The 16,353-nt window shown below is 42.4% G+C and overlaps 1 protein-coding gene across 1 annotated transcript in view; it reads right to left on the bottom strand.

The window, feature by feature from the left end:
- Positions 1-16,353, bottom strand: part of FREM1 (FRAS1 related extracellular matrix 1) — a 168,421-nt gene that overhangs the window by 81,966 nt on the left and 70,102 nt on the right. The window contains exons 12-15 of the mRNA XM_033439762.2: positions 15,030-15,197; positions 11,281-11,489; positions 8,281-8,374; positions 4,902-5,154 (exon numbers count right to left, since the gene is read on the bottom strand). Coding sequence (XP_033295653.1) covers positions 4,902-5,154; positions 8,281-8,374; positions 11,281-11,489; positions 15,030-15,197 — 724 coding nt within the window. The remainder of the gene's footprint in view (positions 1-4,901; positions 5,155-8,280; positions 8,375-11,280; positions 11,490-15,029; positions 15,198-16,353) is intronic.

The raw sequence follows: 16,353 nt of genomic DNA, 5'->3' as shown, positions 1-16,353 counted from the left end.
TTCCCTCTATGACTACTTTCTGGAGAGTTTTTATCATAAATGGGTGTTGAATTCTGTCAAAAGCTTTTTATGCATTTATTGGGATTATCATATGGCTTTTATCCTTCAATTTGTTAATATGGTGTATCACATTGATTGATTTGTGTATAATGAAGAATCCTTGCATTCCTGGGATAAACTCCACTTGATCATGGTGTATGATCCTTTTAATGTGCTGCTGGATTCTGTTTGCTAGCATTCTGTTGCAGATTTTTGCATCTATGTTCATCAGAGATATTGGTCTGTAGTTTTCTTTTTTTGTGACATCTTTGTCTGGTTTTGGTATCAGAGTGATGGTGGCCTCGTAGAATGAGTTTAGGAGTGTTCCTCCCTCTGCTATACTTTAGAAGAGTTTGAGAAGGATAGATGTCAGCTCTTCTATAAATGTTTGATAAAAATCGCCTGTGAAGCCACCTGGTCCTGGGCTTTTGTTTTTTGGAAGATTTTTAATCACAGTTTCAATTTCAGTGCTTGTGACTGGTCTGTTTATATTTTCTATTTCTTCCTGGTTCAGTCTCGGAAGGTTGTGCTTTTCTATGAATTTGTCCATTTCTTCCAGGTTGTCCATTTTATTGGCATATAGCTGCCTGTAGTAATCTCTCATGATTCTTTTGTATTTCTGCAGTGTCAGTTGTCACTTCTCCTTTTTCATTTCTAATTCTATTGAGTCCCCTCCCTTTTTTTCTTGATGAGTCTAGCTAGTGGTTTATCAATTTTGTTTATCTTCTCAAAGAACCAGCTTTTAGTTTTATTGATGTTTGATATTGTTTCCTTCATTTCTTTTTCATTTATTTCTGATCTGATTTTTATGATTTCTTTCCTTGTGCTAACTTTGGGGAGTTTTTTGTTCTTCTTCCTCTGTTTGCTTTAGGTGTAAGGTTAGGTTGTTTATTTGAGATGTTTCTTGTTCCTTGAGGTAGGATTTTTTTGCTATAAACTTCCCTCTTAGAACTGCTTTTGCTGTATCCCATAGGTTTTGGGTCTTCGTGTTTTCATTGTCATTTTTTCTAGGTATTTTTTGATTTCCTCTTTGAATTCTTCAGTGGTCTCTTGGTTATTTAGTAGTGTATTGTTTAGCCTCCATGCGTTTGTATTATTTACAGATTTTTTCCTGTAATTGATATCTAGTCTCAGAGCACTGTAGGCAGAAAAGATACTTGATAGGATTTCAATTTTCTTAAATTTACCAAGGCTTGATTTGTGACCCAAGATATGGTCTATCCTGGAGAACATTCCATGAGCACTTGAGAAGAAAGTGTATTCTGTTGTTTGGGGATGGAATGTCCTATAAATATCAATTAAGTCCATCTTGTTTAATATCATTTAAAGCTTGTGTTTCCTTATTTATTTTCATTTTGGATGATCTGTCCATTAGTGAAAGTGGGGTGTTAAAGTCCCCTGCTATGATTGTGTTACTGTCAGTTTCCCCTTCTATGGCTGTTAGCATTTGCCTAAGGTACTGAGGTGCTCCTATGTTGGGTTCATAAATATTTACAATTGTTATATCTTCTTATTGGATCGATCCCTTGATCATTTTGTAGTCTCCTTCTTGTCTTTTTTTTTTTTTTTTTTTGATGGGTGGTGCTCTATTCCTGTCTTACTGGTTGTTTGGCCTGAGATGTCCAGCAGTGGAGTTTGCAGGCAGGCAGATAGAGCTTGATCTTGGTGCTCAGATGAGGTCCTCCAGGAGGCCTCACTCAGATTGATATTCACTGGGGTGTGAGGTTCTCTGTTAGTCCAGCAATTTGTACTCGGAGCTCCCACCACAGGAGCTCGGGCCCAGCCTCCAGCCTGGGAACCAAAATCTCACAAGCCTCATGGCATGGTTAAAAAAAAAAAAAAAAAAAAAAGGAGCAGTACAATATCAAAGAATAAAAAACAAAATAAAATTGGAATGATAAAAAATATATTAGGAAAAATAAAACTATAATCAAAACACCTGCAACAAGGTAAAATAAAACCACAACAGAAAAAAGAAAAGAAGGTGGGGGGGGGAACAAGCCAAAAGGAGAGAACAATAACAAAATATAAAGCATAAAATAAAATTAGAATAATAAAAGATTTATTAGGAAAAATAAAAATATAAAAGAATCAACAACAATGAATCAACATCATAAAACAGAACCCCAATCTAAAAGAGAAAAAAAGCCTTGGCTATGGGGGTGGAGTTTAAGTGGGGGTGGAACTTAGGTAGGGGAGTGGTTTAGGGTGGGGTGGGACCTAGGCGGGTGGGTGGGTGACGTTTAAGTGTGGGGTGGGGCCTAGGCTCAGGACCCACGTAGCCAGAAAAGGCCCTAGGGGCAGGGCCTAGGCAGGGAGACATTCAAGCATGGGGCAGGGCCTCTGCTTAGGACCTGCTCGGAAGGGGAGAGGCAGCACGTGGAAAGGAGGGCCTCTGGAGTGTGGAGTTCTGGAGTTTGGAGGTAAGGCCCTGGGTCAGGGTGTGTGGGTGGAGTTTAGACCCAGCGCGTTGGAGGGGGTCTCCGAGTGCAGAGGTGGGGCCCTGGGTGGGGGTGTAGAGGCGGGGCTTGGGCCCTGAGCAGCAGGAGGGAGGCTCTGAGGGCAGAGGATTAGGCCCAAGAGCCCAGTAGGCTCCCCGGTGCCTAAGTGGACAGGGAAAGCACTGGCTCCATTCCCTTCCATTCCTCCATTCCCCTCCCCCACCATCTCCCCCAGGGTCTCCCCCGTTGCCGCTGGACCCCTAACTGTGGGTGGGTCCCGCTGGGTGTAGGAACTCCTCCCCTCCCCCAGCTGCCCCTCAGGGCTGCCGGTCCCACTTTTGCTCTCCCTTCCCTCCCTCCCACTCCCTCAGGACCTGCGCAGCTGGAGGGGGCCTCAGGTGGTCAGAGGATCAGGCCCCAGATCTCAGCAGGTTCCTGGGGGCCCATGTGGGCAGGGGAAACCTGGCCACGCTCCCTTTTGATCCTCTGCCCTCCCAATGGTCCCCCAATTTTCCCCTTCAGGCATGGGATCCCTTCCCCTCCCCCAGCCACCCTTCAGCAGGGGCTCCAGTCCCATCCCGCCTCCACTTCTTCTCCCCCTTCACTTCCCCCATACCCCGCATCCTACCCAGTCACTGAGGGTTCCTCCCATCCCCTTAGGTGTCCGTGGTCCCACTGGTGCCTAGTAGGTGCCCTATTTGTGAGGAGACGCGAATTCAGCGTCCTCCTAGTATGCCATCTTGACTCTGCCCCTCTGTTAATTTATTAACATAACAAAAAAGTCTATCTGAAACAATTTGCCCCAGTGTCCCACTAGGTCTTATGAAAAAAAAGTGTCAACACTCTCTTCTATGGCCACCACACTAGAAGAGAGTTATACACATGTACAACTGTTGCTTAACGTCTGGAACAAAGCGCAGGAAGAGAAGACAGATTCATCTCACCACTAATTTATCTATGCTGTGTGAGCCTGCCAAAGATGTTAAAATTATGTTAAAGTCAACAATCACTGGTCTTTGGATCACTTTTCTGCTAGTCTGAGAACTACTGGGGAAATTAAAAAGAAGCACCTAGCTGTAAACTCTTGAGAGACATTGAGAGACATCGAACAAGTGGGCTAAGCTCCTCAGGACAAGGAAAGAGCCAATGAAACCTTTCCTAAGACTTAACATAAAGAAGAAGATAAGGAGATAGCATTTAAAGAAAAAAGATGTTTAGTTGAGTGATGAAGAACTGGTATCGCAATGAATCACTGTTTTTTAAAGTACCCATAAAAATATTATTTCAAAATGTTTTCTCCCATGTCCAAATGAATCCTTTGCTATCTCAATCCCCCTCCTTGAATTCCCTCCCACCTCCCTGCTTGTATTCTCTCTCTCTCTGTCTCTTCAAATAAGAAAATGATTTGAATTCCGATACCTCTTATTTCTTGTATCACTCACCTGGCCTCCCACACCCAATCACACTTCCCCCATGGAATTTCCAGGTTAGAGAGGCATATGGATGAGTAAACGTGAAATTGTAATGGAGTGTGATAAAACTTAGGTAGAGGAAGTAGATGTATTATTACTGAGGAAGTGGCCCCAACCCAGAAATCAGATGTGGGAGGGGTGGTGATGTGGCGATGGGCAGATGTGTCACGCTGTCATCTTTACGTGGGAATGTGTTTGTCTTACTCCTTTAAATCAAAAGTCCTTCATAGTAGGGTTTGGGTTATACTCCTTTGAAAAGCCACAGTGCCTACTACTGTGCCTCACAGACATCAGATGTTGAATTCACATCTTCTTTACATGAACATTTTACATAAGGAACAAATGCCATCCGGATAACAATATAATGCATTGCCAGAAATGTAACTACAGTGCTAATAAACTAGCATTTACTGTATCTCTCATCTATGTCCACCACTGTCATGTGCTGTGGACAAGTTACACAAGTGTAAGACACAATCTTTGCTTTTCAAGAAATCAAAGGTCAGACCGGTTTCTTCTTAGGAGCTAGCTGATAATCAGGAAACTTTTACAGTTAATAAGATAATTATCTTAGGGAGCCTACTTCAGGCATTTCTGTTATGATTTAGGGAGCCAGAAGCTGAGATGGTCAAATAATCTTCTTCATATTGACCAAAACAGGAACGAGGACAAGCCAGGGTGAATTGAAGGTCTATGTGGAAGCATCAGGAGCAGAGCAGCAATAACACTTGATCTTTCTCAACTCTGTGAAATTCATTATATTACTGAGATCAAGAAATACTTCTGAATATGGTGATCATACTTGAAAATGGGAGATGGGCTCCCACTCTTTTAATGGAAGGAAGCATTAAGACTGTTAGATTATCAGAGCCCACAGCAAGGAGTGGGCTAAGACTCTGTCATGTTGCTGCATCCCCACTCTCAGACTAGTCACAGTACTGTCACTTACCTGTGTGTTTGTACGTCACAGCCCCTGCCGTAACATCTCCCTGAGAAAACTGACGCACTGTGACCCCAGCTTTCCTCACTGTCCCATGCTGAGGTTCTCGAACAATCATGAACATCAGTTTCATATCATCACTGTCCACATCAGTAGCAAAAATGTATTCAGAGGTAATGACCACCTCTTCACCCTCTGAGCAGTACATCATGGGAATGAGGTCTGCCTTTAGGACTGGTGGCTCATCATTTACAGGCAACACCTAAGCAGGAAAAAAAATGCATGTTTTCAAGAAAAAAGAGCAATGACAAATTGCCCAACTGGTAACTCATAGCTCATAACTGGAATGACAGGCATTTTCAATCTTCCAGACACGTGAAACAATAGCCATGGCATTTGGCCAAGCCATCTGTATCTTTTAACTTTCCCCATATGAACCAACTTGCAAGAAATGACCCACATGAGAGACATTTTAGGTAGGGATGGGAGAGCATGGTTATGGTTTGGGGCTCAAAGCTCTCGTTTGTTTCAAGACAGACAAAATCTAAATGTGATATAAAGCATCCTTCACCCAAGCCCCTATCCTCCTTTGCTAAATTTACCCATATTCTACAGGAAATCTAGTCCTTGTGGTCTGAGCATTTACATTTACCACATCAAAGTTATTTATATTTCAAATTACTTGATGATTACAAGGCTTTCCTCTACTCTCAACTTCCTGCCACCCAGGAAGTTTCTTTGGACTTATAATAAGCAGCAGCTGCACTTCAAACATTTTGAGTTAAATCTGAAACCCCATAACCATTAAATCAATGCCAGTTTTCAACTTGATAAAACATTTTTCTCTGACTGTCATGAAAATAAAATTTCCAAGCAGAAAGGGAAAAAAAAGCAACATGGGATCACACTGGCTGTCCAAATTTTAAAAGATTTTGTAGAAATGTGAAAAAGTATGTCTTCTAAACAGGAATGAAGGACAGTCCTCCTCTGAGTTCACGACCACAACTCGGTGTGTGCTGCACATTTATTTATCAAGTCTGGCCTCTGAATACTGTCACCCCTACATTTCCTTGCCCCACGCTTTAGCCAATGTGATCTTTTTCAAACGTGGCTTTCATCAAGTCATCTAACTGTGGGAACCTTCAATGGCTTCCCAGAGCTTCTCCTAGTATGTCTTCGGCTTCATCTCATGCTATGGGGTTCCTTTGCCACTCCTGTCCATTTCTACCCCCAAGACACTGTGTTCCACACATGTCAGGCCTTTGCCCCGTCTTTGCATCTTCTGTCTGTCCCTTGCCTGGTATGTTCTCCCGTAGCTCTTTGCTTGGCTACCTCCTCCTTCAGGTTACATATGGATTCCTCCAGGAAAACTTCTTGACAACTCAGACTCACTTAGAAACTTCCCTTGTTTACTCTCTTTTAGTACCCTGTTCACTTGTAGAACACATCCACATTTTAACTGATTATTTCAGTGATAATCTGTTTAAAGCCTGCCTTCATCCCTTGCCCATAACTCTAAAAGAAGAGGAAGTTTATTTATCTTGTTCATCAACACAGCCCAAGAATTTAGCATAGGACATGGCATATAGCAGGCACTTATTAAGTATTTATGGAATAAACGAATGAATGAATGTAACTACGTATATATGCCCTGGTTACCCTACTGTTTCAACAGGCTAACAACTCGACAACAAATATACATGAAATTATGAAGACACTTTCCTTTAACAGGTAGAGAGATGGGGTGATGGAAACCCAGGTTTATTTATTTAACTAAAGATAGAAAAGTATGCAATACTCTATTCCATTTTCTATTGGCTTATTAGGAAACAATATCTTTGTTCAAGTCCTCTGCGTAGATTCAGTGAAGACCTTCTTTATCATTGTTCTTGACCCCATCTGATCAACCTCACCAATACATTCATGATCATCACCTTGCAGCAGTTCACAAAATATCCTCAGCTTTCAAATGCATAAAAAGTCCAAAGGCAATAGAATTAAAAACATTCCTCCTGAATGAAAAAAAATCACACATAATTGTCTAAAACTTTCCTGAAGCTCTGATTGGTTTCCAAAGGCTATGCCCTTTTGTCTCAAAAGTAATAATACACAAATTCTTTTCCCCAAATTCACTGCTTAGGGTCATTAATGAGAAGATGGCCATGGACAGAAGACAGAGTTGGGGTTTTCACCATAAATTTGCTTTTCAGGAAAAAAAATTAACTCAGAAAAGCTTTCTTTATATGTAAAAGTCTGCCAATAAAGAAAACTCTCCTTTTTGAAGCTGAAATAACGTACTGCTTTTCATCTAGATACAAGACCATCATTAGAACTAAGTGGAAAAAATGAAAAGAAGTGGCTATGCACTGTGACTGGCATGGATAAGTGCTCAGGAAATGTTAGCGAGCATGGTAATTACAATCACCTGTTAATTTAGATCTGGGCAGTGGTGAGGAGGAAAGAACACTGGCCTGAGTACCAGAGTGGAGATGCCAGCCCAGGTCTACATGGTCAAGTTAATGGCTTTGGACAAGTCATTGAACCTTCTCAGACCTTTGCTATAGGACGGGGATAATTTCTTTTCTGTGTACTTCTTAAAACACTAGAATGATGTGATCATTCTTAATTATTAACTGTAAAATATCTTACAAACACATTATTATGACCATTAATAATAATTTCATACTACAAAGAACTGACAAAATTGAAACAGAAATAGAATTTGGTACGGTAAGAATAATTAGTGGATCTTCAGGAAGTGTGATAAGTCTTCTGCTGACCCTCCTTTGTCACTAACTATAAATACCTGCAAATCCCATGAGTTATGCTTGTGGACGTGGATGGTCACCCAACAGAGAAACTCGGGGGTTCCCATCAGGGCTTTGAGCATATACTCAACCTTTATGTGCAGATTTTCCTTCATTTTTCAAAAGAGGGAAAATAATCATCTCAAACAGGCCAGGGGTATATAGTACAGGAATTCACAAAGGGTCACATCGCACATATAGATACGGCTCCTTGCACACAACAGGGAAAAGCCCAGCGATGTTAGCCTAACCTGTCCAACTGCTAAATAAATATTTCTGGGCATGACAGATCAAAAATATTAGAAATAATTTATACATGGAAATGACTGCTTTTTAAATTAAGTCTCTGGGTTTGAGGTCAGAGTAGTTCTACCTTTAAATCGATTGGCACAAGAAACTCATATGTCCATTTCACCAATATAACTTTGCTCTCTATTGCCTGTCCTGACATAATCAAAGATGTAAGCAGACACCTTCTTGCTTTGAAGTCCATGTGCTTCAATTTCTATCAGAGACCCCAAGAGGCTTCCAGACTAGAAGGTTTGTTTCTATATGAACCATGGAGGAAACTTACTACGTACCTCAATGTATAGCACACATTCTGCTGCATTTATGCCATCTGTGACCTCCAGTAGTATGTCATCCTGAAGTATCTCAGATCCATCATGCTGATACCTGTGGGGATGATAGCTGTCACTAACCTCTCAAGGCCACTGTCAGAGTGCACTGAGATTCCTGTCACAAGAACTTTCCCATGGTTTTGGCCATATGTTCAACAAATAAATAAATAACCAAACCCCCAGCATAATCATGAAGTCACATATGTAACTACTGTACTCAAGTATCCTTAAATGTAAAATTGCTCCACCCTGGAAAAATGTGTTTATGCATTCATAACTTGTCCCCAAATCAAAAAGCAGCTCTTCAAATTGTCACTGTAAAAATGGGAACCAGTGGGTGTAGCTCTGCCTACTTACCGAAAACACTGCTGGGGGCAAAGGGGACACTGAGACTGAGCAGTGACAGGTAAAAGTGGGACACTACGTGGATTTTGGTAATTCTCCCTCCTCCCCCACTTTTAAGGTTATTCCTTCTGCCTGTGCTCTGGATTGATTCAGCTCTGCCCTAAAACTTTATCTATGCATTATTCATTGCCTCTCTCCTGCCACTTCCCCCTTGCTATTTACTAACTCTTTTCCTCTGAACCTATAAAGATTCTTGAATTTCTCTAGACTTAAAAGTATTTTTTCGGGGCTTCCCTGGTGGTTAACAGTGGTTAAAAATCCACCTGCCATTGCAGGGGACACAGGTTCAATCCCTGGTCCGGGAAGATCCCACGTGCCATGGAGCAACTAAGCCCACGTGCCACAACTATTGAGCCTGCGCTCTAGAGCCTGCAAGCCACAACTACTAAGCCCACGTGCCACAATTACTGAAGCCCGTGCGCCTAGAGCCCGTGCTCCACAAGAGAAGCCACCTCTCGCCGCAACTAGAGAAAGCCCACACGCAGCAGTGAAGACCCAACGCAGCCAAAAATAAATAAATAAACTTACAAAAAATGTATATATATATTTTTTCTTGGTCTTGCCTTGACCCTATTTCCTTTTAATTCTCAGTCAAGTTTCTTAAAGGAATTGTCTAATTCTAGACTTTCCATTTACTCTTCAGTCCACTGTAGTGATACACAGTAAGTTCTAAATAACTGTTGAACTGAGTCAAATTTTTAGCTTATCAGTGATCCATTCAAGACACTCAGTTATGGAAATAAGTTCTAGGAAATGAAATTAAAAGTTGCTTTAGGGCTTCCCTGGTGGCGCAGTGGTTGAGAGTCCGCCTGCCAATGCAGGGGACACGGGTTCGTGCCCCGATCCGGGAGGATCCCACATGCCACGGAGCGGCTGGGCCCGTGAGCCATGGCCGCTGAGCCTGCGCGTCCGGAGCCTGTGCTCCGCAATGGGAGAGGCCACAGCAGTGAGAGGCCTGCGTACCGCAAAAAAAAAAAAAAAGTTGCTTTAAAAATTGTATTGTACATTGAACATATGTAACGTTTACATATGAAAGAATTCCAGGGCTAAAAGGTGTTTTACTCAGGACGAGACTCACCCATACACTGGCTAGGGATTCGATTCCAGTGGTGGAGAAAGCCCACCTCCTACTCCCAATTTCCCTCCCAACACTGCCTCCTATGCTTTATTTTGTCATACTCCCTGATATCTCCATCAAAAATAGATTGGTATGTGATAATGTGCTAATTCAAATATACTTACCATGCTAATGCCTCTAAAAGGGCCAAACAGGTCTAGGAGTACACATCCAAATGCACGGCTATGGAATCAAACAGAACTTCTTTCAAAACCAGAGTCCTGCACACACTAGCTAAGTGACCTTAACCTCTTCGTGTCTTCGTTATTTCAACTATAATATGAGAATAGAACCATCTACCTTGTCAGGTTTGATTGCTGTGAAGTTTAATGAAAAAAACCGTAATTGCAAGTCTCTAGAAGAATGCTTGAAATATACGTGCTGGCAAACACTGGTACTTTTTTTTTTCTATCCATCGTTCATTCCCTAGTAAGAACTATCTAAACAGAGCCCTCTTTCTAACAGGTAGGAAAGAGCTGAGATCTTGGGGAAAAAAGGAAATTTTAATGAGGATAAGAGTAGTGAAAAGAGGTTAAGATATTGGAAACTGTAAAATAAAGCAGTGTAACTAAACTGTTGGATGAAAATGATCTTCCTGTACACAAATTCTCCTTCCCCATCAATTTCTAAATGTAGAACTAAGCATTTGATGCCTAATACCTTCTACTACACTTTATCAAAAAGGACAAAATTCCCATTTATAACTTGAACTTGTACAAGTGAGAAATTAACCAGTATGTTTGTCTACCTGACCACTGCTTTTGAGTACCTTGCATTGTTTTACAAAGAAGATGTTTTACTAGATTTTAAAGAAAAAGTTTCTTACATAACTGCATTAGGTAGAAGAAATGAAAGTCCTCAAGGTGAGGGGAACTACTGTAGGACCATGAGACAGGGATTACTCCACCCCTGACTGGAAGAGACCCAAGTACTATTCCATGTCCTACCTACCCAACCTACCCTACGTATTTGCCCTCAAATCCCCTCCCCAGCAAAATGGATTAAAAATTCACACTAAGGACTTCGATCAACAGAATTCTATCCCAGAGTTGCCAGGGTTAAGAAATTGGCTTTTCTTAAAACCAAGTTCAATTATGTAGATTAGCCTTATAGATTATCTCAGACTCTATTCATCTAGTTTGATTGTTACCCCTTGTGATACATGCAGTTGCAGCAAATTTAATATTCATGCTAATCGAGTTTTTGTTGCTCAAATATTCATAATGTCATTCCTACCAGTACAGCAAGCCAGAGGGAAAGAAAATGCCTTAGGGGGAAACTAAAGGATTGTCATTTCTAATTTTCAACTGACCCTGGAAAAGTATTAGGTGGCATGTTGCTACCCCTGAAAGAATTGGACAAACTTCTTACACTGCCTCACAATTGATTCAGATGGGAGCCAAAGCACGTAAAACAAAGAAGCCAGGAAATGTTCTGACCTAACTTTTAAGGCCTGGAGGTCTCCCCAAGAAAATATGGCCCCTGTGTTTAGAGGAAATCCATTCAGCTCCACCCTTCCGTGCTGAGGCTGTCTCTGCAGGGAGAGGTGGATGTTGTCCAGTTTGGTGTCCACGTCAGAAACCAGGACATGCTCTGTGCTGATGACACACTGACTCCCCTCAGCCACTCTCAGAGGGTTGGTAAATACCTAGAAAGAAGGAAGGAAACATTTAAAGCCTTTTTCCATGAGGTGTACCTGAAGACAGAGCTCATGAAACCAACAGAAAACTTCCAGCACCATTTTCACATGTCAATCAAACTTTCAAGAATGTGCTCAAGGGAACAAGTTCATAGCTGAACATCCTGGCTGAAAAGTATCTTTTACTAAATGCTTCCAATTCTAAACATTGATGGACACAAAGAAACAAGGCAGATCTAGAAAACTGAAAGCATCTGCATTTCACTGATCTCAGACCCTGTAGAGTAGAAGCAGCAGTCAGATTTACCATCACTGGTGCTAAACTGAGAAAATAATAACATTCCTCATCGTGTCCACACCTACCATTGCTCGGCACATATGTACCTTAATCTACAAAATGAACAAAACCTACATCAAATTCCCCTAGAGAAAGAATCCATCCCTTTTTACACCCTAAAGATTCTTAAAGACTTGGGAAATTGACTGGAGCTTTTAAGCATCAGGGTAGTGAGTGTTTTAGATATGGAAGTAGAACAGGGAAATGAAAGACTAGAAATTGAAGATTTCATAGGAAATAGATTTATTCAAGCATTAGACTTAAATATTAAAGCCATAAAGATAATTTTCTCTAACAGAAAAACTCACCGCTCAATAAAAATTTACTTGAAAGTAAAAAGCAAGTTAGAAGGGCTTGGGCTGTTTTATCATCACATTGGGAGTTGGCAAGAAGTGTTCCATGGTCAAACACATCTAGAAAATAGTCACATACGGTATCTTCACCTTGGAAGTTTATAAGGTTCGTAAGTGTATCCAGCACTCTGAGACCCTACAGTAGGAAAATCTACTAACTTTGTTCAACCTATCATTTTCTCAAATTTGTATTACTACACAGAAGCAAAAACAGGGAGATACAGTTGGGCTACCAAGTCATGGGCTCTGAAGGCTCCTCACACACGATCTGGGGTGAGCGCTCTGCTAACGTGAGGACACAGGGTTCTCCGAGGAAGCAGCTACTCTCTTCAGAGCAGCTGCCACTCCTAGAAAGGAGAGCACTCCCTAAGGCAAGAGCTGGTAAAGAGGACGGAGGCCCGAGAAATGAGCAGAGGAAAGGGAAGTGAGCAAGAAATCACAGCCTCCACCCAGAGCCCTGCTCCATCCTCCCACCCACCAGGGCACAGCCGCCCCAAGGGCAGTTCCTTGGATCATGGAAATGATGAGACCATGCTCCCTGGGACAGCTGCCTTGTATTCTGTAATAAACTACTTCTGCCAGCAAAGGACGACATAAAGTAAGAGCCTTTTCTCCCTACAGCCACTCACCCGCACCCTTCCTAAGTGCCTTACTCTGATTTTGCCAAACCTACATTTTCACTGTTTGTAGGAAAAAGAAATAAATGGAGTTCTTATTTAAAGAGGATTATTACCACTGAAACATGGTCCATGTCCGCCAACCTCATTTTGTCCTGAGTTGCATCGATTAATATCCCAAGATGCTAAGTTTCAAGGAATATACTTTGCCTCATTAGACGATTTTTAAATATATATGTATTTCAGGACAACTTTAAAAAACTAAAAGCTAATTTGCCCCCCCCATTAATTATTCACTTTCTAGTCCCTGCCTGAACCCAGTGCTTGGATTTCTGGAACTTCAGGCCAGCATGGTGTCAAGATCCCCTAACGGTTATCACTTAGCCCAGCGATAACTGTGGATTTTCACACCAGGGAACCACTCCCATGACTAGGTTCACTGAAGCCACTCATTTAATTTTATTTCTACTACTCTCAGTTCTCTACAGTACTATTTCATTTGTCCCATCCACTGTAGAAAAAAGACAGAAGCCACTAAGCCTCCTGAGCCCCAAGTCCTCGTAACTATTCCATTTACCTTCAAATGATGGAGGTAACTATTCACTTCACCCTTTCTGGTTTTTACCACAGATCATCTTTCTCTAGCAAGAGGCTGGACAGCTTGGCATAAAAAACTGTTTCTCTGTGATTGTTCTATAACACACATTAGCTTCTTTAGATGCTGGGCTATTTCAGGGCACGTATCTCATACATAGAAAAGGATGGTCTGAATAACATCTAATCAAATTAAGAGACATTCCTGGGCTTCCCTGGTGGCGCAGTGGTTGAGAGTCTGCCTGCCGATGCAGGGGATACGGGTTCGTGCCCCGGTCCGGGAAGATCCCACATGCCGTGGAGCGGCTGGGCCCGTGAGCCATGGCCGCTGAGCCTGCGCATCCGGAGCCTGTGCTCCACAACGGGACAGGCCACAACAGTGAGAGGCCCGCGTACCGCAAAAAAAAATAAAAAAATTAAGAGACATTCTAAACTATTTTTTATACAGGGAACATGATCTGGTCCCTGACAGGGAAGGAGGCAAAGAACATAGTTTACATTCCTTTTTTGTGAGCTCTTGGGCCCATCTTCTACCAAATATTGCAAGCTCAGAGGCTGGCGGGGTCAAGCCAGTGATGTAAATGGGTGTCTTGAGTTGGGTGGGGACTTGGGTGACTGGGGAATGTGCCCTGTTCAGCTGCTGTGGGGTGGGGGTAGGGAAGTGGACTCAGTGTTGCCAGAGCTTCCAAATTTTCAAGAGAAGCCAGAAATCCAAACCTGATACAAAACCTCCTGATGTTTAAGCGTTGGCAACTCATTATTTTCAAATATTATCTAGACTCATCAAAACAGTTGTGTGGTTTGGGTAAGCCCCTTGGTCCTGCAGGGTGAGACCTCTGCTCCACAACTTTGGGCAGCTTAGAGATGGTGAGGAGAGCAAAGGAAAAGGAGCATCCGTGCTTTCCTGGCCATATTCCAGGTGGCTGCCTGGGAAGGTGGCCTCTTTCCTTAGGGATGAGACACATGTGAGTTCTAGTCCCCTCTGGTTCCTAATGAATGGGTAATCACACTTTCCGCTTTTGAGGGAAAAAGCAAACCTAGGAATAGCCACCCTCATTAACTCTAGTGCTCTGATGGGGAGGGAGCAGGTAGGGAACAAATTCTCACCATGAATCCCAGCCTCGCAGATAAGATGCACAAGGTAGCATCGCCTTTGTAATTTGATTTATAATGAGAGACCCAAGTGCTTTAAAGCTTACACAAACATTGGGGAGTGGAACAGCATAGGATGCAAGGGTCCATCTTAATTCATTTTAGAAAATTAAAGAGCTTATTTAGATGACAGAACAGCATAGCTGGCCTGCGGAGAGAGCAAATAAGCCTATCTGGTTGCTAAGAGACTCCTAATTTAATCCCCTTCACCTGATCAACACATGAAACTCAGCAGAAAGGAAAGAGATTTTGATAAAGCTTTGAAAATAATGCCAAATTCAGCAACTAGAAAATCTCATCTTTTAGATAGAAAGTCCCATAGGAGGTGAAGGACTCCCCCTCCCCATGCTTTCTTTTCCTACACTGTAGCTGGAAAATAAAAAAGTTCTTTGAAAGAGCCTAAAGAGAAGTTAGCATTTTGAGTAAGGCTTTCAAAATCTTTCTTCCCTTAGGTCTTCCCCGCCTTTTCATCCTTCACATCAAGCATTACGCCTACCTCAGGGACCTGATTGTCCACCGGAAGAATCGTGATGTTAAAGCAGATCCCGAACAAAGTGCCGCCGTGCTGGTTACTGACGGAAAAGGCAAACTGGACGTGTCGGGGGTGGGGGCCTATATCTTGCATGGGTGGCATGTAGGCCACTTTCATATAGTTCACAGCATGCTGCAAAGCAAATGAAGACGGACATGTGGGTGCCAATTTCCCAGGATGAGAGACATTTAGAGACCTAAGTCTAAGATACCCGTCTCATTCACTGATAGGGAACATTGTAAATGCCACCATCATCAATTTGAAGATCATAAAAAGCTCTATCTTACAAATCGCATTTTCTAAAAGCAGGAGGGAAAAGAACAAAGAAATTAAGTGACTACGTCAAGTGCTTGAAGCCAGGCAACTCTGTGAAAGACAGGAGACTTGCATTTTAACCCAGCTGCGCCACAAAGTAGCTGTGTGATACCAGTCAAGCTACTTAAACTTGTGAGGTCTCTGTTTCCTTACCTACAAAATGAAAAAAATAATAGTACTTAGCACATAGGTTGACATACTCATTTAATACAACCTCTAACTACAGAGAGATTCAGCAGCTCAGGGGTAGCTGCTGCCTAATCACTCATCATTACTGGGCCTCTAGTCAGGTCTGCAGAGCAGAGGCCACAGGAGCAGGGAGAGGGCTAATGAAGGATTTTGGAAAGCAGTAGATAGCATGCGCTGACTTATGTCCCCCACAAAAAAAGACACGTTGAAGTCCTAACCCCCAGTACCTCAGCATGTGACCTTACTTGGAAACAAGGTTGTTGCAGATGTAATTAGTTAAGGTAAGGCCATACTGGAGTAGGGTGGGCCCTTAATCCAATATAACTTGTTCCTTATAAGAAGAGAGAGACTCAGGGAGAACACAGCCATGGCGTGACAGAGGCAGAGAGTGGAGTGATGATCTACCAGTCAAGGAATGTCAGATTGCCAGCAAACCACTAGACAATGGAAAGAGGTAAGGTAAGACCCCACTGCCCCCCGACCAAACAGGGTTTTGGAGGATGGTGGCCCCCCTGAGACCTTGGTTTCAGACTTCTAGCCTTCTAGCCTCTAGTTTCAGAACTGTAAGACAATACATCTCTGTTCTTTTAAGCCACCTAGTTTGTGGTACTGGGCTATAGCAGCCCTAGGAAACTAAGATGGTAGGATATTGGACGAACTGACTTTGATGGAGTAAAAACATATGCACCAGGTCCCTAAATCAGAGCCCTAAGCCAGGGACCTAAATTGATGCAAAAGACTGTGTTGAATTATAACGAGATTTTACAATCATATCCAGCTTGAT

Source organism: Orcinus orca, chromosome 6, assembly GCF_937001465.1.
Source record: "Orcinus orca chromosome 6, mOrcOrc1.1, whole genome shotgun sequence".
Lineage (NCBI taxonomy): Eukaryota > Metazoa > Chordata > Mammalia > Artiodactyla > Delphinidae > Orcinus > Orcinus orca.
Note: the sequence above shows the minus strand (reverse complement) of the source record. Positions and strands in the feature narration are given on the sequence as shown.